This window comes from Saccostrea echinata, unplaced genomic scaffold (genome assembly GCF_033153115.1).
Source record: "Saccostrea echinata isolate AGI-Se365-2 ecotype Australia unplaced genomic scaffold, CSIRO_AGI_Sech_v1 ptg000054l, whole genome shotgun sequence".
NCBI classification, from domain to species: Eukaryota; Metazoa; Mollusca; class Bivalvia; order Ostreida; family Ostreidae; genus Saccostrea; species Saccostrea echinata.
This window is the reverse complement of record NW_026889803.1, coordinates 7897093-7919953: the sequence shown is the minus strand read 5'-3', so window position 1 is coordinate 7919953 and position 22861 is coordinate 7897093. Positions and strand designations below refer to the sequence as shown.

At 33.0% G+C, this 22861-nt stretch overlaps 3 protein-coding genes across 3 annotated transcripts in view; 2 read left to right on the top strand and 1 right to left on the bottom strand.

Annotated features, from left to right (window-relative positions):
• The window catches only part of LOC133171990 (phosphatidylserine decarboxylase proenzyme, mitochondrial-like), a 9687-nt gene extending 5192 nt beyond the window's left edge, over positions 1–4495 (bottom strand). The window contains exons 1-3 of the mRNA XM_061306784.1: positions 4405–4495; positions 3087–3142; positions 441–586 (exon numbers count right to left, since the gene is read on the bottom strand). Coding sequence (XP_061162768.1) covers positions 441–586; positions 3087–3142; positions 4405–4439 — 237 coding nt within the window. The 5' untranslated portion in view covers positions 4440–4495. The remainder of the gene's footprint in view (positions 1–440; positions 587–3086; positions 3143–4404) is intronic.
• On the top strand, positions 4473–22861 carry LOC133171989 (squamous cell carcinoma antigen recognized by T-cells 3-like). Its single transcript, XM_061306782.1, has 23 exons — positions 4473–4684; positions 9107–9233; positions 11067–11171; positions 11416–11600; positions 12147–12252; positions 12345–12469; positions 12999–13154; positions 13246–13387; positions 13568–13675; positions 14149–14211; positions 14637–14695; positions 14949–15058; positions 15314–15426; positions 15525–15598; positions 15706–15894; positions 17225–17402; positions 18509–18672; positions 18788–18871; positions 19056–19160; positions 19789–19878; positions 19977–20060; positions 22137–22300; positions 22600–22861. The coding sequence occupies exons 1-23, from the start codon at positions 4496–4498 to the stop codon at positions 22781–22783; spliced, it is 2904 nt and encodes a 967-aa protein (XP_061162766.1). The 5' UTR covers positions 4473–4495; the 3' UTR covers positions 22784–22861.
• Positions 6140–8740, top strand: LOC133171854 (uncharacterized). Its single transcript, XM_061306646.1, has 6 exons — positions 6140–6249; positions 6482–6867; positions 6978–7208; positions 7350–7638; positions 7745–7983; positions 8188–8740. Exons 2-6 carry the CDS (start codon positions 6635–6637, stop codon positions 8738–8740), a joined length of 1545 nt encoding a protein of 514 aa, XP_061162630.1. The 5' UTR covers positions 6140–6249; positions 6482–6634.

The following is a 22861-nucleotide window of genomic DNA, read 5'->3' as shown; positions in this document are numbered from 1 at the left end:
TATTAAGCATCTATGTAACTGAAATCCTAAATCACATGATTTAGTTTCAATGTTGGACTTGTGAATTTCTGGCTATAAGTCAAGGTTATACTGTGCAAGTTTTAGGTTCAATGGAAGATTTTAATGTTTTATCTGAACAAAAATAACAGATAAACAGTCTTTGTCAATAGAATATTTCCATTTCATATATCTATTTTTATTTTTCTTTAATTCAAATATATTGTAATTGTTTATTTAAATTAAGGAGTATATTAAAAAGCAATAATAAGCGATGATGAAATTGTGGGTTATCAGGTTATTTCCCATTTTAAAACATGTGCAACACAATGTGACTCTGTCGATGTGGAGTGATACTTCATTTACATAACATGCTCTTTAGTCACTGAGAAATAATTAAAAAAAAGCAAAGTACATGTACTTAGAATTCTACTTGATCATACCGTGTTAGTTGTGTTGTTGCCCTCTTTTGTTCGCTGTTCGTAATTTTTTTTAGCTAGGTAATACAACATTATCCCTGTTGTGGCACTTGCTCCAACAGTCAGACCCAGAAACTTGAGTAATCTTCTTTTCTTTGGTCGTACAACACCTGACCAACATAAATATAGAAATTTGTATTAAAGATGTCCAATCTATGCTCAGTACATAAGCAATCAGTACAGAGGGCATAGCTTCACAACATGTATTCAGTTTGTCATCTTTACTCTTTCATTGAGAAATTTAAATTTTATTTCAATTTACCCACTTTTCTGAAAAGTAGGTAAATTGAAATAAAATTTAATCTTAAGTTCTCATAAGTATTAGAATTTTTATTAAATAATAACACTAATATGCTTCAGAAAACTTGCACTTTGCCTGTAATCTTTGTTAACCATGCTAAATATTCACATGAAATACTAAACTAGCTAGGACATCTTTAATTATTTTATGATTTTAAGACAGTCATAAAGAGGGCCTTTGGGAAGTTGGTTCAGTTTTTTCCCAATTTTTGGCTTGGATTTAAAAAAAATATAACCATTACATTTATGTGCATATACTGGTACATGTACTATAAATCACTTTTTATTTGCAAGAACTTTATTTTCGCACAATTATATTAGACGGAAAACTTGCAAAAAATTTTTATTGGTGTAGATTATACACGATAATAACCACAATTCATGAAAATTTTAATTGTCCCACTAATGAATATTAAATGTCTATCTTGCAAAAAAAAAAGGTGTCGGGAAAATTTGGTAATCTACAGTAACTCAGCAAACTCATCACAAAAATAAAATAAAAATTCATAATGATATGAGCAACGAAAAACAACAAATGTAGGTAAACATAAGATAAAAGAAACAGCCAAAAGAGGAAAATTACTACTTTAAATTCGAGGTTTTTTTGTCACCCAAACACATTTGGAAACTCTATCTTATACTCATAACTATGTATAAAGTATTGGTATGCATCGTTACTGGGATAAAACAAATCTCCCTCTGATTTTTGTCCCCTATTTGCACTACAAGCAAATATGGGATATTAATTTGGGTCTGTCCATTTGCCCATCTGTCTGTCCATGCATATGTCTGTCTGTGAGTAATACTTTAATTTCCGGACATCACCACAAAAATCCTTTATACTTTTGCAATGAAATCTTATATAATAGATGACTTAAAAGGTCAAAGTCAAAAATTCATATACAGCACAAACATCTTTTAATTCTCTTTGAACTTTTGCAGTGAAATTCATTATAATAAGAAGACCTCTCTTGATTTTGAGGTCAAATGTCAAGGTCAGAAATTCATATATTGCATTAAAAGATTTCCGGAAAATAACTTTTTTGTAGGACTTTTTGCAATGAAATTTTTATATCATATTCTTAATGACTTTAAGACCCTTATTGATGTTGAGGTCAAAAGATTAAAGATCAAGGTCAAAAATTAATATAGTGGGTAAAGTTTTTTTCTTCAGATGATTACTTTAGTTCTGTTTGAGTTTTTGCAATGAAACTTAAGGAAATAAATCTCTCTAAAGAGAAAGATCTCTATTAATAGGATTTTGAGGCCAAAAGGTGAAAGGTCAAGGTCAATCCCTCTTTTCTTTCTCCATCTGCATTTTTTTTGTCTTCCATCCTCATATTTTGTCCTTAAAAAGGAGACAAAAATTCCCTGAATTAGCTTGTCAAGGGTTATCCCTGCAATGCTGCAGTTAATCACTATTTCTAATATCAGGCAGTGTACTTATATTGTTGTTTACATTATCTATCATGAAATTAAACCTAGAGGGTCCATCAGCATAAATCTTAATTTTACCTAAATTCATTGAATATAAAAACAGCTTTCTACTCTATAAATGTATTTTTTAATTGTATAGAAATCCAGTGAAGACTCATTCAGTATTGTGTAATACTGGTGAATTAGTTACGGTATTATTAAATTTGTTTCCACTTCTTTGCTCACACAATTAGACATAATTGTATTAAAATGATTGTTATAATGCACACAGAACTGCCAATCCTTATGATTTTGGTGTAATGCTTACATGTGCAGATTGAGCACCTAAAATATGCCTTCGTTATGATTCTTCTATGTATTCTTCCAATTTCCTTTTTTTCTCTCAGTCAAAAGTTTGAAATACCAGATTTTTTGTAGCTGTTCACCTTCAGTTTTCACTATTATAATGAAAAAGTCATAGTTCTTCCAGCAATTGCTTGTTTTGTTGTTGTTAGTTTCTATTCAAAATTGCAATATAAATCATTTCTAAATACAGTTGAACTTCAGTATCTCGAACATGGATATCTCAAATACCATGGATATGTTGAAGTGATTGGGAAGTCCTAACTATGTATTTCTTAAGTATTTTACCCTCTATGTCTTGAACCTTCAGATATCTTAAAGTTTTTCTCGGTCCCATCTAGTTTGAGATAATGAGGTTTGACTATATAATGAAAAGGTCCATTCACAAAAAAATCTCCAGCAGCCCCTGGACCCCCTTCTTCCAATTTTTCATTTTATGATATTGGCAGCTCTGCAATTTTTAAAATTATTTTGAATGACAGAGAACTTTCCATTTACAATTTTATCTTCAAATATTCAAGGATAGCTTACCATTTGAAACTGTTCTTTTGTCAATTCTTGCATTTCTACAGCAACAATTGAAAAATCTACAAGACATAACACAAAGACTGAAAATATTAAATATTTGACCCAAAATATGATAAATTAATTTTATTATTATTAATTAATTAATTAATTAATTAATTATTATCTTTGTTGCTATCTAACTGAAATTCAGAATGTAAAAAACATGAAAATTCTAAAATGGTGACCCTGCCATTGTGTGTCACAAAGGGGACTGCAGAGACGGTGACCACAGCATCAACATAAAGGTTGAAAATGAAGAGAAAGTTAAAGAAATACAAAAAATTTGTAACGAAGATATAGTGTTCATTGAGATGGTGAATAAAACAGCGATCCAAAGTCAGTGGAGCAGTGAGGTGTGCACTCAATTGTTTTTTTGTTTTATTTGAAGACTTTTGTTTCCCTTTTATTCAACAGTTTAAATAATGATATTATAAAGCTTATATGTGGCTTATGAAAATCAGCAATATTCCTTTACAAAGTTCATGAAATTCTTCAAGAGATTGTGAAAACAAATTCATCGATAACAACTGCTCAATCTTGGCTCCTCAAGCACCTTTGATGTAAGCAATGCTATAGGAGATTAATGGATAAATAGATAGAACGTTCTTTCGTCAAATTGATGTTGTCCTACGCACCCGGTTTAACTTAAACGTGTGGTGAGGGCTTGTCCCAAGACAGGGTTAGATTATTCTAACTATGACCAATTAGCTAGGGGTGTCCACACTGTGGCTCAAACCTACAACCCTCAGATTTAAAATCTGACGCTCTACCAACTGAGCTAAAGGGTTAACCCACTATAGCTAGTGCTAGTAGGAGCATGGCCTCACTAAATACAACACATATAGCCACTTTTAATTCTGTTACACTTCCCCCTTCTTTTTCTTGAGATTTCTTACCCCTGAGAAATCTCGCACACGAGACTCTACAAACACCACTCACCTGATGTGGGTTTTGTAGTTGGGCACCAATGACCGATTAGCTATAGGAGTGTCCACACTGTGGCTCGAACCTACAACCCTCAGATTTAAAATCCGACGCTCTACCGACTAAGCTAAAGGGTTAACCCACTAGCTAGTGCTAGTAGGAGTGTGGCCTCACTAAATACAACGCATATTATAGCCACTTTTAATTCTGTTACATAGCTAAAGGCTAAAGAGAAATATTTTCTGAACTTTTAAAAACGTGTCATGCGTAGAATCTCATTATTTATTAAATAATTTTTCTTAAAACTTTTGTTCCATACTTAACAAGCAAAAATATATCAAAATTTGATTAGACTTACCTGATGGGAACGTTTTTCAACATGGGCGCAGCCATTTTACGAACTCTTTAGTGAAGAAGGTCCGAAATCTGAAACGATAAAATTACGCTCAATGGCGGAAAGCATGGATAGAGGAGATTCCCTCGAAATTATTCAAGAGGAGAGCGAGAATAATGCAGAAGAAACAGAGGATGCAGAAATGAAATCTGACAACTCCAGTTCTAGTGATTCCGGCGGAGAGAGTGAGGATGATGACGACGAGGAAGCAAACAAAAAGAGGCTTGAGGAACTTCAGACGCAGGTTGATTAACAGTGTACATGATTCACATGCAAATCCCTAGAACATCTATAGATACAAATGCTACCCCACAATTTCATATACTGAGTTTTTCCTTTATAATGGCTTTATTTATTTATTAAAAAGCAAAACACACCTAAGTTACATGGAATAATTTTTTTTTAAATTATGAGCCCTGGGACTGGTCTACACTAGGGTTGGGTCGAAATCAGACATCTAAATTTTACATGTTGCATGTGTAGACATGAACAAGAAAAAAATCTTCTTAGAACACAAGGATCGTGTTGATTGTATTGTAGCTGCAGAACTGTAGCGGTTTGGTTTTATATTTAAGTCTTGAATAAATTCAATTTTATGCCATCCAACAACAAATTCACAACAAGCGAGTTTATTGGTCTGTAGAGACAATTATAAAGGGTTAAGAGGTGGAAAAAATATACAGGTTGGTCATAGAATATGTTTAGAATTAGGGAATGAAAGGTTGATTGAACAATGCTGGAAAGTGGCGAAATACATCGATCCCAAAAAAGTGCAGAAAATCTTGCGCTGTAAATTGCACAATATTTGCATGACGTGATCTGTAGCGTTATGGTCAAAGACTAAAATATTAAACTATAACGCTACAGTTCTGCAGCTAATTGTATTGATATTGAAACATCCCAACATTGTACATATTCATTCTTGATTAAATCATATGAGCTCTCTTTGGGCTAGATTTTGGTCCTCAATATGTACTCTGAATTTTCATGATATTTAAAGAAGAAATTAACAAATAAAAAAAAAGTAAAAATAATGATGACATACCTGTCAACTCTCCCGATTTTTTCGGGAGTCTACCGATTTTGAACCCATTCTACCGCTTGTCTACCGATATATTTTTTACCCCCAATTTCTACTGATTTTTAAGAAATCCGGAATTTTTACCGATTTCGCTTTGAATAATACCATATTTCCTGTGAAAGAGAAGATGGCAGTTCATTGTTTATCGGTAGATACATGTTTATTGCTGCTGATAACAGGTAATCAACAAGGTGTCAACTGTGCTACCAGTGATTACTGGGATTGTAATTGCTTCCGATTCTCATTAGCAGAGTTTATTAACAGAGACAGGCATGCCAGATGTGGAAATTTTAGAAATACACATTAGAAAAATGACAACGGGATACGAGCTAGTGTCGAATTGACACTCTGCAGCAAAATATGACAATATACTAATAAACGGCTTATAAATGGAAATAAGTTTTAGAAATATGGCATTCCTTATTATAATCACGTACGAAGTTTTTAAGCATGGAAAATACACCACCAAAGCCAAAAAAGAAAAGATACGTCTGCAAGTACCTAAATTCTTGGGAAAAAGAAGCAGAATTCCAAGGTTGGCTAACAAAAAGTGTGAAAGGCGAAGATCATGCTTATCTGCAGACTGTGTATGAAAAATATAAAGATTGACCACGGTAAAAAAAATTATCTTATGAAGCATGTTTCATCAGCAGCTCATCAAAGCAGCAAAAAATCACAGAACGTCACAATGCCAATACAAAATTTCTTGACAACTTCAAGTGATGAAGGTAAGACGTATCATAATTTAAAGAACTGCAAATTGCACTTGTTTGAAATTGGTGAAATATGTACTGAAATTAATGAAAATGTAAATTTTAATGAATGTAACAGACATAGTGTCATGAGGGAGAATGCAGTTAAATGATTTTGTAATATTTAAACATGCAAAAAACTACATATTTATAGTTTATATTTTCAAGTACATTAAGTTGATCTTTGACCAAATAATTTCCATTTCAGGAGTGGTGAAAGCAGAATTTTTATTTTCAAATTTCATTGCGGAGCACAACATCCCATTTGCTGTTGCAGACCATTTCACGAAACTCTGCAAGTCCATGTTTCCTGACAGCCAGATTGCTAAAAAAATTTGCCTGTGGCCGCACAAAGACTACCATGATTGTCAAGAACGCCCTTGCCCCTCAGCTTCACAAGGAAGTAGTTCAAAATTGCAGGACAAAGCCATTTTCCTTAGCCTGTGATGAAAGCAATGATAGAAACTCTGAGAAAACCCTTGCTATATTTGTCAGATACTTTGACAATCAGGCAGTAACTCAATTTTTGGACATGCCAATTTGCAATGTGGGAACTTCCCAGAATATATTTGACCACCTTGAACAAGTTTTTATGTAAGTTCAATGTGTATAGATTTTATATTGAATACCCCCCTTTTTTTTTTTTTTTACAGATAAAGATTTCAATAAGGGAATTGTTCTTAATTTATCAATGTATTTTGTAGAAACAACAACATTCCTTGGGAAAACTTGATTGCTTTCTCCTCTGACAACTGTAATGTCATGATGGGCAAGAAGAATTCAGTGATGACAAAGATCAAGGAAATGCAGCCACATGTTTTTGACATTGGCTGCATTTGTCATTTGGCCAATCTCTGCACAATGGCTGGTGTCAAAAGTCTGTCCCTTCCTGTAGATGACCTCCTTGTTGACGTCTATTATCATTTTCACCATAGGTAAAACATTTATCTAATAAATACATTAATAAATACATCTACTGGTAATATTTAACTTAGTTTTCAGTTTTACATAGTTTCAAATTGCACACTTTATATCTGTTATCTTGACCTTAGATTTTACTTCTTTTCTTTTAACAGTGCATTACGTAAGGAAACATACAAGGAATACTTGGACTTCTGTGATGTTGACCCTTCAAAACTTCTGAAGCACTGCTCAACCAGGTGGCTAAGTCTTGAGAAGTGTGTCAAAAGGTTGCTGCACCACTGGCCTGCTCTGACAAGCTATTTCAACTCACACAGTGATGTAGAGAAGCCTGGAAGAGTTAAGAGAGTGGCAGAGCTCCTCAGAAGCCATGAGATGAGGATGACATTCCACTTCTTAGGTTATGTGTTGGAGCCATTGAATGAGTTCAACACTACATTTCAGGTATATAAGCTATAATCTTAATATATTGATAATTTTGTTTTAATAAATCACAAAATTACAGAACTGTATATTACTTAAGTACTGATTTCTTCTTCTATCTTTGTAGGCTGATGAATCAAGGATTGGATATCTTGGAGAAGAAATCCACAAACTTCTAAGAAAATTCCTTGGCCGTTTTATAAAGGCAGGAATAATCAAGAATTCCAAGGACCTCATCAGTGTGGACTTCCAAAATCCAGAAAACCAGCTCCAAGATAACATACTTGCAGTTGGAATTCTTACCAGGTTCTACATTGCAGAGAATGATGAGGATATTCCACCAGTAGACTTGGCAATTTTTTTCCAGTAAGTTTAGATTCTGACCTTTTAAGTTTTTTAAGCTGTCAGTTCTTAGCTCAGTTTAAGTAAAGAAAGTAAATTAATAAGTTGCTAAAAAAACTTTCTTCAGATATTTGTGGTATGCAGTGTTCATCATGTATTAAGGAATGTTGCATTAATATACAAAAACTCATACTGATATTATACCTCTTTGTTTTTGTCTAATTCTAGGAATGTAAGGGGGTTCTACTGTGCCATCACAAAGAAAATGCTAAAGCACTTTCCATTCAAGGACCCAGTTGTCAACAATTTAGGATTCTTGAATCCTCACAGAAGGGAAGAGACCAGCTTACAGTCTATAGTGGAGATTGCCAGAAGATTCCCTGCCATAGTTCAGGAAAAGGACTTCCCAAAGTTGGAAGAGGAGTATCTGGATTTCAGTGTTTCTCCTGACTGTGACCTTCCAAACTTTGAGAAGGGGCAGACAAGAATAGACTCATTTTGGGGAGAGATGGGGAAAATCACCAACAAAGTCTCTGGAACACCAAGATTCCCAATTCTTAATAAAATTGCTCAGTCTATGTGCTGTATCCCAAACAGCAATGCAGATTGTGAGAGGGTGTTCTCCCTTGTGAGAAAAATACAGACAGAACAAAGAGCTTCCATGGACAATCAGACACTATGTAGTCTTCTATGTGCTAAAATAAACTGTAAAGAGGAATGCCATCAAGTGAAACCTTCTAAGGACACTCTAAAGCTGACTAAATCAGCAGCTTACAATTAGATTAAAGAACATTAAAGTGTATCATTTGTTATTTCTTAGTTATCAGTATGAACAAAAAGAACGCGCGATGACTTTTTACTATCAAAAAAGGTCATCGCGTGTTTTCTCCCCCCAAAAATATTTGGAATGTTGACAGGTATGTGATGAACAACAGGACCAAGGTGACTCATGTTAGTATTGTGGCCCATGAGCCTCTTGTTAGAATTGTTGTCACCCAAATTGTCGATATTACATTAATTAACTATTATTTATAAAATTATTTCAATTTTATCAAAGGTATACCCAATTTAGTTTCTTGGATGAAAGATTTTCTGAATTTCAGTGAAATCATTTTTTATTCAATTGTGATATATATATTTTAAACAGATAGAGGAAAATCCGTACTTGTATGATGGACACACAGAAATGATAAAACTTCTCCGTAACACTGGAGAACTGGAGAAACTTAGAGACGCAAGAGAGAAAATGAGCCAGTACTTTCCCCTAACTCAAGGTAATACAATTTAACTCAGTAAGATAATGACACCGGAAGACAATCTTCAGTGTCTTCTGCCATTGCTTTTTTAGATCACCAAAAACAAAACAAAAAAAAAAAAAAAGGATGACATCATGGGTCCAGTATTAGACTTTCCTCAACATGTATTATTTATGATGATGATTTTTCCATAATTGGGAAAAAAGATGTTTTGGGAAGTCATACAAATTCAGAGAAATCTCATGAGTTACTTCTGATTATTAAAGGTGCTTGGACACAGATTTGAAGTTAATATTTTCTCAAATTTTCTGTATAATTTCATGACTTATATGTTGCTATAGCATTTCATACTAAAATAAAATAAAAATCTTATTTCATCTCGAAGTTATTGAAACTTCAAATTTCTGGACATGTTTGATTGACACATCCTTGCACTTTCACAAATTTTAAATTTATTCTTAATACTTAAGAAAAGTGGCAATTTTGTTGTGTATTAATGAAAATTAAAACTATAATCCAGAAAATTCAGAGTAGAAATGTTCGAAAGCAAAACCCACTCACAGTATTGTCAATCCGTGCTCAGTGGTGTGTGCAGACTTTAACAATTGAACACACCCGGTGAATCGTAAACATTAACAATAACAGAGCTTGTGCCCTGTTTACAAAAACAGTTTACGTTTCACGGGTGTATTCAATTTGTTAAACTCTGTACACAACACTGAGCACGGGCTGATGATATTAGTGAGAGGGTTTGCTTTCGCACATTTCTACTCTGAATTTTCTGAATTATAGATGTAATGTTTTTCATTAATACACAACAAAATCACTTCTTTTCTTAAATATTAAGGACAAAGATAAAATTTGTGAAAGTGCAATGATGTGTTAATCAAACTCGTCTAGGAATTCGTAGTTCCAATAATTTCTAGATAAAATAAGTTTTTAATTATATTTTCATGTGAAATGCTATTGCAATATATAAGTCGTGATATTATACAGAAAATTTGAGAAAATATTAACTTCAAATCTGTGTCTAAGCACCTTTAATATTAAAAGACTTCTGATCTAAAAATCTCAGTGTCCAAGGTATAAATATGTATACAGTGTTCTCCCTAAGAGCTGCTACCGGCCAAATTGACCGCTTCAGTTGATAAAAATGCCGGTTTGAAATGGAATAAAAAATTAAAATTGAATTGTTGTATAGTCCACAGACATTTGTCATAAACTTTAACCCAAGCCTGTTACAATTGATATCTTATTGCTTAACTAAGGACACATCTCTTTCCAAGCTTACTTTCACTAGGCACCAGAACGAACATTATTTTTAACCATCTCCCTTCCTTCACTAAAACAATCAAATTAATAATTAAACTTCTGGCAAGTCATTTGCCTTCATAAACCTGGTACAGATTATTATATGCAACTGCAAAGGAATTTCCAAGATTTAACTTAAACTTTATAGCCGTTCCTTGTTTGAGTACAATGGATTCAACCATTTTTTGTCACAAGTCATCTAAATATTTCACAATATGACATCATAAATGCAGAGCAAAACATTACTCAATATCTGCTCTTTATTGAACATATTTATGACTACATGTATATGTGTGCGAAATTTCATTCTGATCTGAATTTTGGTTTTGTAGATATAGAGATAGTTCGCAAACTTTTTGATCACCCCTTGCACATGTACCATTTATACATCATTTAAGAATCTTGAATTTTTTTATCACTTTAGCCAAATGATGGCAAATATAATGGTTTTTTTGGTATTTTTTTAAAGTAAAATTTAATAGTGTTTGACGTTGTTTTGTTACAGACATTTATGGTATTCATTTTTCTCTGATTGTTTAGATCTGTGGTTGGAATGGCTCAGAGATGAGATTCCTTTGGCAACAGATGAAAGTGAGAGGAAGCATGTCTATGACCTGTTTGAGAGGGCAGTAAAAGACTATCTGTGTAAGTCATGTTAATTAAAAAAAAATAATGGTGAAAGTCCAGATGGCAATCTTAATCTTTTAAAATACAGTAACAGATACATGTAACAACAGTTTCTAACCTCCTTGCATTCATACATTAAATTGTCATGCTACTTGAATAAGGATTTTTGTCAGGCCAGACATACTTGCATGTTTCAATATTAATTTATATTTAGCCATTTTTACACTGAAACATACTATAAAACATCCATATCTAATTTTAGCTGTAGATGTGTGGTTGGAATATGTGCAGTTCTGTATTGGAGGGATGGGTCAGATAGATGGAATGTCCCACATTCGGGATGTCTTTGAGAGGGCTCTGTCAGCAGCTGGCCTTCATGTTGCAGCTGGATCTAGTCTCTGGGAGGCTTATAGGGAGTTTGAGAATGCTCTAATGAGTGGTTATATGGTAAAAAAAAATTACAAAAATTTAATACATTAAAATTTTGTCAAAAGATTCGTATTATTTATTTTATTGTTATTCATAATTGTGGTATTTTGTGACTCTTGAGGGCCCTGTCAAAGTTTGCAGATGCTTTACAATAATGACTCTGTCTATCCATTCACAAATATCATGTTTTTTCCCTAATGTTTTTTTCCAGTGATTATCTCATATTTATGAAATTTTGTATACTGTTTCAGTAGGTAATTAGACATATTTTAATACCAATTTTGACTCTGTCACCTGTTTTGGGGTCAGGGAGGAGAGTTTAGGTGAAGAAAAGGACAGATTTTTCGTATTGCAGATAAGCAGACAAGGGGAATAACTCTTAAGAACTTTGTACAAATTTTCTTGCCAGCTGCAGATGATAGAGTCTGTTTTTGTTCAGTTAGTTGTTCAAACTTATCATTCTTACATATTCAATATTTTATTTTAAACCTTTGCTGACTTGTAAGTGCACTATTCTTTTTGTTCAGCAATTTCATTTGAAATGCTTTTGTTTCTGGGTTTTAGCCACAACCAGGACAAGTAGCCACTCCTGAACAAGAAGAAAAATTCAATACCCAGCAGGATAGAGTAGTCTCCCTTTTCAAAAGACAGCTATCCATCCCTTTAATGGGTAAATTTGTATTACACTTCTTCTGCACTACACAATTATAAAATGTTGTACGCATACTATTTGAAGAAGTAATTATGTTAAATATGAAACAGATATGCAGGAAACCATGGCAGAATTCAAAGAATATTTTGAGGATGAGATTGATGACGGAACCAAAGAGGCCTATAGTAAAGCTCTGGATAAACTGGAAAAGTTAATACCATATGAAGAGGCTTTAGTAAGTACTAAGTAAATGTCTTCTAAGGGTTTTCATACTTGTATGTGTATGTTAATTTCTGTTTAAAAATAGATGAGAAGGATAATTTTAAAATTAAATTCACTGACAGTTAAGGACCCTCTCTACACTGCACCCTGATTTCAGGGTACTTTTGTGTAGTTAGACTGACCCACCATTTGACATAACATGGAATAAATTGTAGTCCTCACTGGGTGACATAATTTAAAATAAATCCAAGTATTCTAAACCATTTATTAGACCAAGATAGAATAGTTGAAAACTTTATTTGTATGTATTTTCTCCACTTGAGTAAGCAAAAGCGATTTTTCTTTATCATTACTCCATTGTCTTTGAAGATTTTTCCCGGATAAAAAAGGCATGCTACCTATATTAAAAATGAGTGAGTTAAGTTTAGAATATCCCCCTTTACACTATGTAATTTTCTCAAAGTCCAAAAAACATTTTTCTTCAGTGTATAGAGGGTCCTTAAAATACAAGCATTTAGTGGTATTCTGTATGTATCTTGCAGAATTCAGCAGAGCCGCCAAGATTGGATGCTTACTTGTCCTATATTGATTACGAGATGACTCACGATGATCCAGCCAGAATTCACAACATATTTGAGCGAGCTTTACAAGAGAACTGTTTAAATGCAGAGTTATGGCTGAAATATGCTAAATATCTGGTATTTCTTTTATTCTTATTTTATGTGCATTGATATTTGTCTTTCCTCCTAACTTTGTGATATCATTGAACCACTAATATTCTATTTACAGGATCACAAAAGACTACAGGTGGAAACCCTGGTTCTAGGAATGTATGAAAGATCTGTCAGAAATTGTCCTTGGTGCTCACAGCTATGGCAGAGATACATACTAGCTATGGAGAGATTTCATAAATCACAAAAGGAAATCAAAGGTACAGTGTCTAGTGGACTTTCCTTTTAACAAACTAGATGAAAAAAATGTCCAAATATTCATGGCTTTATGATGATATGATTACTATCAACGTATTACCAAATATTATCTTTACTCTGTTCATTAAATCAGATCTTGGATTTTATAAATGCTGTACATGATGAAATTTTCACACTTTTAGAGTTGGTGGACAGAGCATTACAGTGTGGCTTTAACTCTGGAGCTGATTATCTAGTGGTGTGGAGCACGTACTGTGACTATCTGCGACGGAGAATTAAGTGGGATCAGGGTAATGTTCCAAGTGTAACACTGTTGAATACATTCTGTACGTGTACATAAATTGGCATATTCAAAATTTAGTGCAATCACCGAGTATGGAGTTGTTAGAGTAATCATGAATTAGTGCTACACATGTCCATGCCGTGTATTGTATATATAAATGATTTCTTAGCGGTATGCATGAATTAGTGCATCTTTGTCTACGCCAAAGCCGCTAAAATATAAAGCCCGCTTTTTTAAGTACACATACACTATGCTCTCTCATGTTCGCCAGTTAACAAGGATAGTACTGAAAGTTTTTAATATCCTCTTCTTTTATTCTAAGTTGGTAATGGCTTGCTCTTGAGAATCGAATGTGTTAAGGTCTTGCAAAAGCAGAAGTGAAAACTTTTTTTTTTTTTAATTACTTGTGTGTTAATATATGTTATATATATTTTTATCGTTTGTAATTAATTGTCTAGTGAGAACATTTTTATCCCACAGAACATGAAGATGAATTGGAGTTGTTCAGAATAACTGTTGAAAGTGCTGTTAACTTTCTATCATGTAAGCTTTAAATTACTCTTATATTGATAGTGAATTTGTTTTATTTTTGCAGTTGATTTTTTATCAATTAAAGTTAGCTTTTTCTTTGTTGTAGTTGTCAGTCTTCCCTTCCTTTCTTAATATCTAAAGGCATTTAAATTTATGATAAGGCTTAAATTTAATTTTTGGTAATTTTTCTTTTGCTATGGACCCCCCCCCCCCCCCCCCCCAAAAAAAAAAAATCACAAAGATTTGTTGCTGTTTTTCAGAGTGAAATTTAAATAAAAATTGGGGTATGAAACTAAATAATTTATACACTGTTATCAAATGCTTCATAAGAATTTATAAAGTGATTATCATTGCTACCTACCATCATATACCATATAGGTCAGGACTGGGTAGGAAATTGGAAATACTCAAAATATCATCTAAATATTTTATGACAGATTATGGTGTGGAGGCAGATCCAAAGGGGAGTTTACAGCAGTTCTGGGCAGTAATAGAGGTACAGTTTATGTATAGATCATAAAAATATGTTCTAAATTGTTAGCCAATAGAGAAACAAAATTTCCATTATGAAAGGTGACCTGAAATTGAGACATTTTCTTATTTGTCTTTATGATTGGGGAAAAAGAATTATCCTTACATTTACATATTTGAAATATTTGATGTACCCTCAGAATAAATTGTATTAATGAAATATATTCGTAAATATATAAAAAAAAAAAAAAAGAAAGAAAATTTTTTAAAAATTGCAGGGCAAGTTTTGTAAAAATATGACAAGGGCTAGAGAGATCTGGAATGACATCATGTCTGCAGGAAGAAATCATGAGGCAGCTTTATGGTTGGATTATCTAAAAATAGAAAGGTATTTGTATATTTTCCGATGATATTGCTGAAACAGTGAGGATCTGTAGATTTTCTCTTTCATTACAAAACTACCAGAAAACATCAAAAATCTTTTGAGAAATGCTGTATTTAACCAGTTATAAAAACATGCATTTATTTGCTTTTTAATCCAAATTCAATGTGTCTCATAAGAAGCAGATCTGCTTTTAATGTCAATTTTTAGTGTTTATGATTCCATATGATGCTAACCATTGATTGGCTTATTTTATTGAAGGGCATACGGTGATAATAAACACTGCCGTAAACTTCTGAACAGAGCACTCAATGTGGTAACAGACTGGCCAGAAGGAATTGTCGAAGCTATGATCAACTTTGAAAGAGAGGAAGGTCAGATATGTTGAGCCAAGCGTTGTAGTTCATGATAGCTTTGATTTAATATGATAATAGAGATATACTTGTATAGTTGTTAAATTTGTATTAAATAGGGAATTTGGAACAGTATGACACAGCTGTAACCAAGTGTGAGATACATATGGATGCCATAAATAAAGAGAGAAAGGTAAGAAATTGATCATCTAACAATAATCATAAAAAAGAAGATATTTCCTGAAATGATTGCTTTCATGTAACTCAGTTACTGATTTATGCCACCATGTTGTGTTCAAGGAGTCAGAATTGGAAGAAAAAAGACAGAATAGAAGACTAGAAAAGAAACAGAAAAGATTTGATGCAAAAGAAAAAGGAAAGAAGGGGAAGAAAGACGGTAATGAGAGAAAAAAATCGTCACCAAAAGAAAGTGCAGACAAATCTTCACAGAAAGAAAAGACAGACAAATCTGAAAACAGGAAAAGAAAGGTGACTTAACTGAATTATGTGATAAGGATTTTGTATTTTCCAAATTATTTTAATATACCGGTATCAAAAAACTTGCATGTGTAAATATGTTATTTTGTCCACTGCTTTCATTGAAAGTGGAAGATATTAATTTGGGTCTGTCCTTCTGTCATTCTATCTGCATTTAACACTTTTGTTTACATAACTAAATGTCTCAAGTCTTAAAGATTTAAGGTCAAAGGTCAAGTTAAGAAATTCATATTTGGAAATAATTATTTCCAGTTCATAACTTTAGTTCTCTGTGGGCTTTTTCAATGAAAATATATATCATAACTCTCAGTGACTCAAAGAAGACCCTTATTGATTTTAAGGTCAAAGGGTCAAGGTCATACATTTATAAATTACAAAATATTGTTTCCTGATATTCCTGATATTTCCTGACATTTGACCTTACCTTTCATTCAGGTTGTCAATGAAATTTTATATCATAACTCCAAATGACCTAAAGAAGACCCCTATCACTTTTTAGGTCAAAAGGTAAATGTCAAATATTAATATCTTGCTTAAAATGGATTCCTGGTGATAACTTTAGTTCTCTTTGAGATTTGCAGTGAAATTTTATACCTTCAGTCAATATGACTAAAAAAGGACTCCTATTGATTTTGAGGTCAAAAGGTCAAAGACCAAGATCAGAAATTCATACATTGCAAAAAATGTTTCCTGATATTAACTTAAAGTTCTCTGTAACCTTTCTGCAATGAATCTTAAGGTCATGAATTTCTTTAACTTAAGGACCCTCTCTACACTCCACCCTAATTTCAGGGTACTTTTGTGTAGTTAGACTGAGCCATCATTTGATATAGAAATAGAATAAATTTTAACCTGCACTGTATGACATAATTTAAAATAAATCCAAGTATTCCAAACATCATATCAGACCAAGATAGAGTAGTTGAAAACTTTATTTGCATGTATTTTCTCCATTTGAGTAAGCAAAAGCGAATTTTATTTATAATTACTTCATTATCTTTTAAGATTTTTCCTGGATAAAAAAGGCACGCTCCCTATATTAAAAATGAATTAGTTAATTTCAAAACATCCTCCTTTATGCTATATAATTTTCTCAAAGTCCAAAAAACATTTTTCATCAGTGTATAGAGAGTCCTTAAAAATGACCCATATTAACTTTAAGACCAAAAGCTGAAAGGTCATGGTCAACCTTTTTTCTTTTGCCATTTACATTTTTTTTTAGGTTTTCCACCCTCTTCTTTATTCCTGAAGCAGGGGATACAAATTCCCTGAATCACTGGTAGCTTGTTAGCAGTTTTAAATTGTGTAGGATATGTTTCAGTCAGAAGAAGAGCAAGCTGAATTCAAAGTACCTGCAGTACCAAGTTCAAAGGGACCACCCCCTCCTGGGTTCAAGGAGCCACCTCCACCTGAGTCCAAGGGACCCCCTCCACCTGGATATAAAGGACCCCCTCCAGGGTATAAAGGAGGAGAGCATGCAGCCAAGAAGCCAAAAATAGGTACATTGACTTGAATACTGTAAACCAACTATTATTCGCGTCATCTTTTATTCGCTATTTATCATTTTGTAATCAATTCGCGTGATTAATTTTCGCGACTGAGGAAACATTCTCTTCAAATACAAAGCAAAAGAAATGGTTCGTGGTGATTAATTTTCGCAAGTAAATGTAGGTTGTGAAACTTGCGGATGTTTCTCGCATGCGAATAAAAGTTGGTTTACAGTAACTCTAACTTTATTGATGCTTATAAATACTTTGATTGATTACAATAAAACTCTGCATTAATGTAATACATGTAGATTCAGATTTTATATTGCATAGGTACAGAATCCCTAACTTCAATGAATTGCATTATAAATTCATTCATGAGACTTACCGATTTTAAATTTTTCTATTACATGTACAAAAGATTCCTGTCTAATATTTTGTATTATTATACTTTCATGTTAAATACTAAAATCTGATTGGTTTAGACGCATTTAACAATCCGTAATGTTACCCTCAGCGTTAGCAACACACTTGACAACGGGTAACATTACGAAAATATCACATGCGTTCAAATCATGCGCGTACGGTTCACCGTAGAATTCTCAAAACGTCGGTTGTGCGTTTGAAAGAAGCCGAATAAACGACGTCAATAAAAGCTTGCGTCCGATGTAGCTTACTTGAAAACAACAAACGACAGACGAAACATCCTTGCGAGTGCAAACTTTAGATGATAAAGGACTTTTTGAGTAGCAAACAAACAATAGAGAGGTTGGTAAATCTTTTCCGAAGCTTTCTTATTGAGAAAAATAGAAGCGGGGAGTTTGAAAGCTTTCTAAGCGTGAACTTAACGACGATCTCCGATTTTTTTTTTTATGACATCCGAAATCAATAAGACATTCAGTATAATAAAATAAATAGTGCACGTTTTTGAGGGTAACAGTTGAAATTGACACCCCTCGGAAAACCATTGTCAACCTCCGCTGACGCGTCGGTTGACAATGGTTTTCCTTGGGGTGTCAATTTCAACTGTTACCCTCAAAAACGTGCACTATTTATATACTATCAATTCATTAAACATGGATGCCATTTTATTGATGAATTCAATATTTACCTGTTAGAGGAGGAAACATCCAACAGTGGTGGCCAGGGGGATGGCTCAAACACTCAAGTAGATTTTGTGGAGAAAGCTGAGCAAGATCCGAATAAATCCAAACGTACAGCATTTGTCAGTAATCTGGATTACTCCATAGATGAGGATCGCATTGGGCAACTTTTTGCCAAGGTTAATTTTTAGCTTTTTGTTGTCTCATCGAAGGAGCAGTGTAATATTTTAAACATTAAATGTTCATATACCATTATACACTGAAAAAGACTTAATTTAAAAGAAATTTTTGTAGTGTGGGGAAATGACAGATATCCGACTCGTGAAAACTATTAGAGGAAAATCTAAAGGATATGCTTATGTAGAATTTAAAGATGAGGTAAGGACCTGTTTTTTTTGGTAATTATATGTACATCATATACAGATTAATTAGAGAATATTTTTTGGAGTAGATATTGTTTGAAGCATTAAGAACTATTTTTGTTTGAAAAGCCCCTACTGCTTGATTTTTAGAGTTCAAAGTGACTGAAAATGAAAATTCTGTTTTATATGAATTGGTTTAGCTGGGTATGTTAGAAGCTTTAAAGTTGGACAGGACACCTGTTGAGGGTCGACCAGTTTTTGTTTCAAAATGTGAAGACAGAAGCCAAAAGAAGGCTCAGTTCAAGGTGAGGGAGCTGGAAAATGTTTCACTGTTATCAGTAATGTGTGTTTTGTGTTCTTTTAAGGACCCTCTATACACTGATGAAAAATGTTTTTTTGACTTTGAGAAAATTATATAGCATAAAGGAGGATGTTTTGAAATTAACTAATTCATTTTTAATATAGGGAGCATGCCTTTTTTATCCAGGTAAAATCTTCAAAGATAATGAAGTAATTATAAATAAAATTCGCTTTTGCTTAATCAAATGGAGAAAATACATGCAAATAAAGTTTTCAACTACTCTATCTGGGTCTGATATGATGTTTAGAATACTTGGATTTATTTTAAATTATGTCATACAGTGCAGGTTAAAATTTATTCTATTTCTATATCAAATGATGGGTCAGTCTAACTACACAAAAGTACCCTGAAATTAGGGGTGGAGTGTAGAGAGGGTCCTTAAGTATTATCATTGAAGAAGAATTGATGTAAAATCAATTTATAAATTATTTTTCTCATACATGTAAATAAAACTTTAAAAAATGTGTTAATATCATTCTTTTTTAAATAATTTACTTGTAAATAAAGACCCATCATGCCCTGTGGTTTCTAACTTGATGTAGCTTATGAAAGGCTGTGTTATTGTGTTTCAGTTTTCTACTGAAATGGAGAAGAACAAACTTTTTGTGAAGAATCTTCCTTTTACTTGCACCAGGGAGGCCTTGATCCAGATCTTCAGTGAGGTATAATTATCAGTTTTAATATTTAATTAAATGTTTTACTGTCTCTTCACATTTGTATATAAATGGTAGTAATTCATCTTTATACATGTAATTTACAGCATGGCCCTGTACGCGAGGTCCGAATGGTGACGTACAGAAGTGGGGCTCCTAAAGGGTTAGCCTATGTAGAGTTTGAGGATGAGGTAGATTTGCATGTTTAATAAATTTTGTTTTTTCATCATTAAGGCCATACCAATTTGCAATATAGTTCGTCAGATTCCCCCCTTCTATTTGTAACAATTCCAAATTAAATATTATCAAAATATCCTAGTACATTTTTTTCGACTTTTTACACCAAACGCACAAAAGCCTTCGGAACACGTGGTTGAAGAATGACACAAGCGCGGGATTGAGAAAGTTCATACTTCGTAAATCATACTGTGTAACAATGTGTGAAGTTTTTCTACTCTCTATATTTACGATACGTCAATAGTTAAAAACAGTGGATGTGAATTTTTTCCTTATACTGCAATCGAACTAGAAGCCGAGGAAACTTTTGAAGCGCTGTAAGATGTTACTGAGACCACAAAAAGTCCACGAAAGGTTTGGTGAATATTGATGATATTTGCTCTGTCAAAATAAAAAAAAATTCTAAGAGCGATGTAATTCAGATTTCAAGACTGGACATGTCCTTAGGAATTTGCACAGAACTTAACAGAACATTTGTAGAAATGAAAGTAAATTGCAATGTAATACGTACCTCATTCAAAACATGACGAACAGAAAGTAGACGCGTTTTCATGTTTTATGAATGCTTCTAAAAATTATTCTCTCCCTGGAAAAATTACAGGCAAATGAGACCACCGAATTTATTTAATGATTTGATAGAATGGGCAACAGATTGGAGAGGAAATTCTTCAAAAAGACCTTATTTAATGTAGCAAAACATTACCTGTTATGAAAATAAAGTATTTGAAAACTGAAACTTTTTTTTATTGAAAACAATATCAAAAAGTTAAAAATCATAAGTTCATGTGGTATACAAATGATATCTGATAATTTTAAGTCTTTATTTTTTTAAGCGCTCGCTCTTTGAAATCATGCTTTATTCATTAAAAAAAATTATATTACTTGTATTTCGATTGCCTCATAATTTTTAACCCCAAAATAAAAAATAATATTTGTAAAATTATTTCGCCCTCTCGCCTCAGTTTTTATTTTTGAAAATCCGAAGAACTATTTTACAAATTGGTGTGGCCTAAGTGAATTTTTATACATGTACAGTACATAGTACCCTAGGCAGAAGCTGCAGTTAATAGAATACATGCTCCTCTTGTACACATCCAGTGATTATGGCAGAGGACCATTAAAATAATGTTGCAGCTAGGACCTTAGCTATGCTAACTGGATGTACACTGAGCTGTTTAATGAATTGAAGTGCAGAATGTACTATTGGGAGTTGAATTTTCTATTATTTAAAGAAAAAAATCTTTAAATTATTGTAATAATCCTTCTATTTCTTTTTATAAAAATTACATGGTTTAAAGAAAGTCAGATGGACTGCAAATAATGCTATTATTACATAAATACTTTCTTGCTATTCATTTGTTTTATTTTACTCCATGAAATGGTATACATTAATACTTAAGGGTAAAGAAAAAAACAAATTCTAGAGACATGAATGTTATGCAGTCGGTTATTAACTTTTTAACCCCTCTTATCAGCAATGAATCAGTCAATCCAGTGCCTAGCGTGGCATAATCAGGTCAAAATGATCATTTCAGTCTTCATGAACATGAAACCTGAAGTAACCTTTTAGTAAGAATTCAAGTATACATTTTCTTTTTCAACTCATTTTCTAAAAAATTTCAAATGAAAACTAATGATATGTGGTACGCTGTATTTAATTTCTATTGCGGAGGCATATACAGTAGATGCCTATGATTGTCAGGGTACACCTACGAGTAGATTAGCTCACAAAGAAGTGGTACTATACAACCTATACAAAAATTGCTCGCCCAATGATTTGAACAATTTTGATGGCCAAGGGAGATCAAACATACATGTATATCAAACATACTTCAACTCCCAAAAATGCAATAGGATTGGAAAATAATCTATGTTGTCTTTAAGGTCATACTGGGTTATATAGTTAATTTTATTTCAAAGTCTTTTTTTTTTAAATCTGTATTATACACATGTAAATCAGAAATTTTTTTCTAAACATGTACTCCAGACACACAGTTCCTAAAGATAACTTTTTTTTGTTTTTGTTTTAGCAAGATGCAGCTAAAGCTGTGGTTAAGACAGATGGATTGAAGATTGGTGAACATGAGATTGAGGTAGCCATCAGTAACCCTCCACAGAGAGGTACCCCCCTCAGCAGCAGGGATGAAACCTCCTTCACCCCAACACTGGGAGGGGGAAAGAAAGAGACAGAAGTGTAAGGAGTAAATTGGTTGTTTTAGTGTTAATTGATCTGAACAGTTTTTATTGGTTGATAACATTTGTAAAGATTGCAAATGTAAAACATCATATTAAAAACAAAATAAATTAACAAGTGAAACCAAGGTTTGGTAAATTAGTGGATCATTTTCTTTCTTTGCCTCCATCCCACTTCTTACTTACTTTCTTACTTGATATGTGATATAAATGTTTAACATACAATATTGGAACATATACAACAGTTTATCTGATCAAAAGTCTCCAGATTAATTCTTAGTAACCATTTTTTGTTTTTAGGAGAGGAAAAGCTCGTACACAGCTGTCCTTGGTGCCAAGGTCAATCCAGAGAACCCCAGCCACAGCTAAAAACAGTAAACCCCCTCCCCCACAAAACACAGAATCTAATGGACAGCCAGTGGCCAATGCCACAGCAACAAAAATGAGCAACGATGATTTTAGAAAAATGTTGCTGAAAAAATGACTTCAATTTTTTAAAGAATGAATTTAGTTATTTGTTATGTATTTGTTTTTGGTCATTTGAATAAAAGTACAAAGTGAA

Coding starts and splice junctions, on each gene's coding strand:
- LOC133171989 (XM_061306782.1), top strand. CDS start 4,496: ATGGCGGAAAGCATGGATAGAGGAGATTCCCTCGAAATTATTCAAGAG. Junction 13,155..13,245: donor TGAAATATGCTAAATATCTG/GTATTTCTTTTA, acceptor TTCTATTTACAG/GATCACAAAAGACTACAGGT. Junction 19,161..19,788: donor AAAAGAAGGCTCAGTTCAAG/GTGAGGGAGCTG, acceptor ATTGTGTTTCAG/TTTTCTACTGAAATGGAGAA.
- LOC133171854 (XM_061306646.1), top strand. CDS start 6,635: ATGATTGTCAAGAACGCCCTTGCCCCTCAGCTTCACAAGGAAGTAGTT. Junction 6,868..6,977: donor CACCTTGAACAAGTTTTTAT/GTAAGTTCAATG, acceptor TGTATTTTGTAG/AAACAACAACATTCCTTGGG. Junction 7,984..8,187: donor GACTTGGCAATTTTTTTCCA/GTAAGTTTAGAT, acceptor GTCTAATTCTAG/GAATGTAAGGGGGTTCTACT.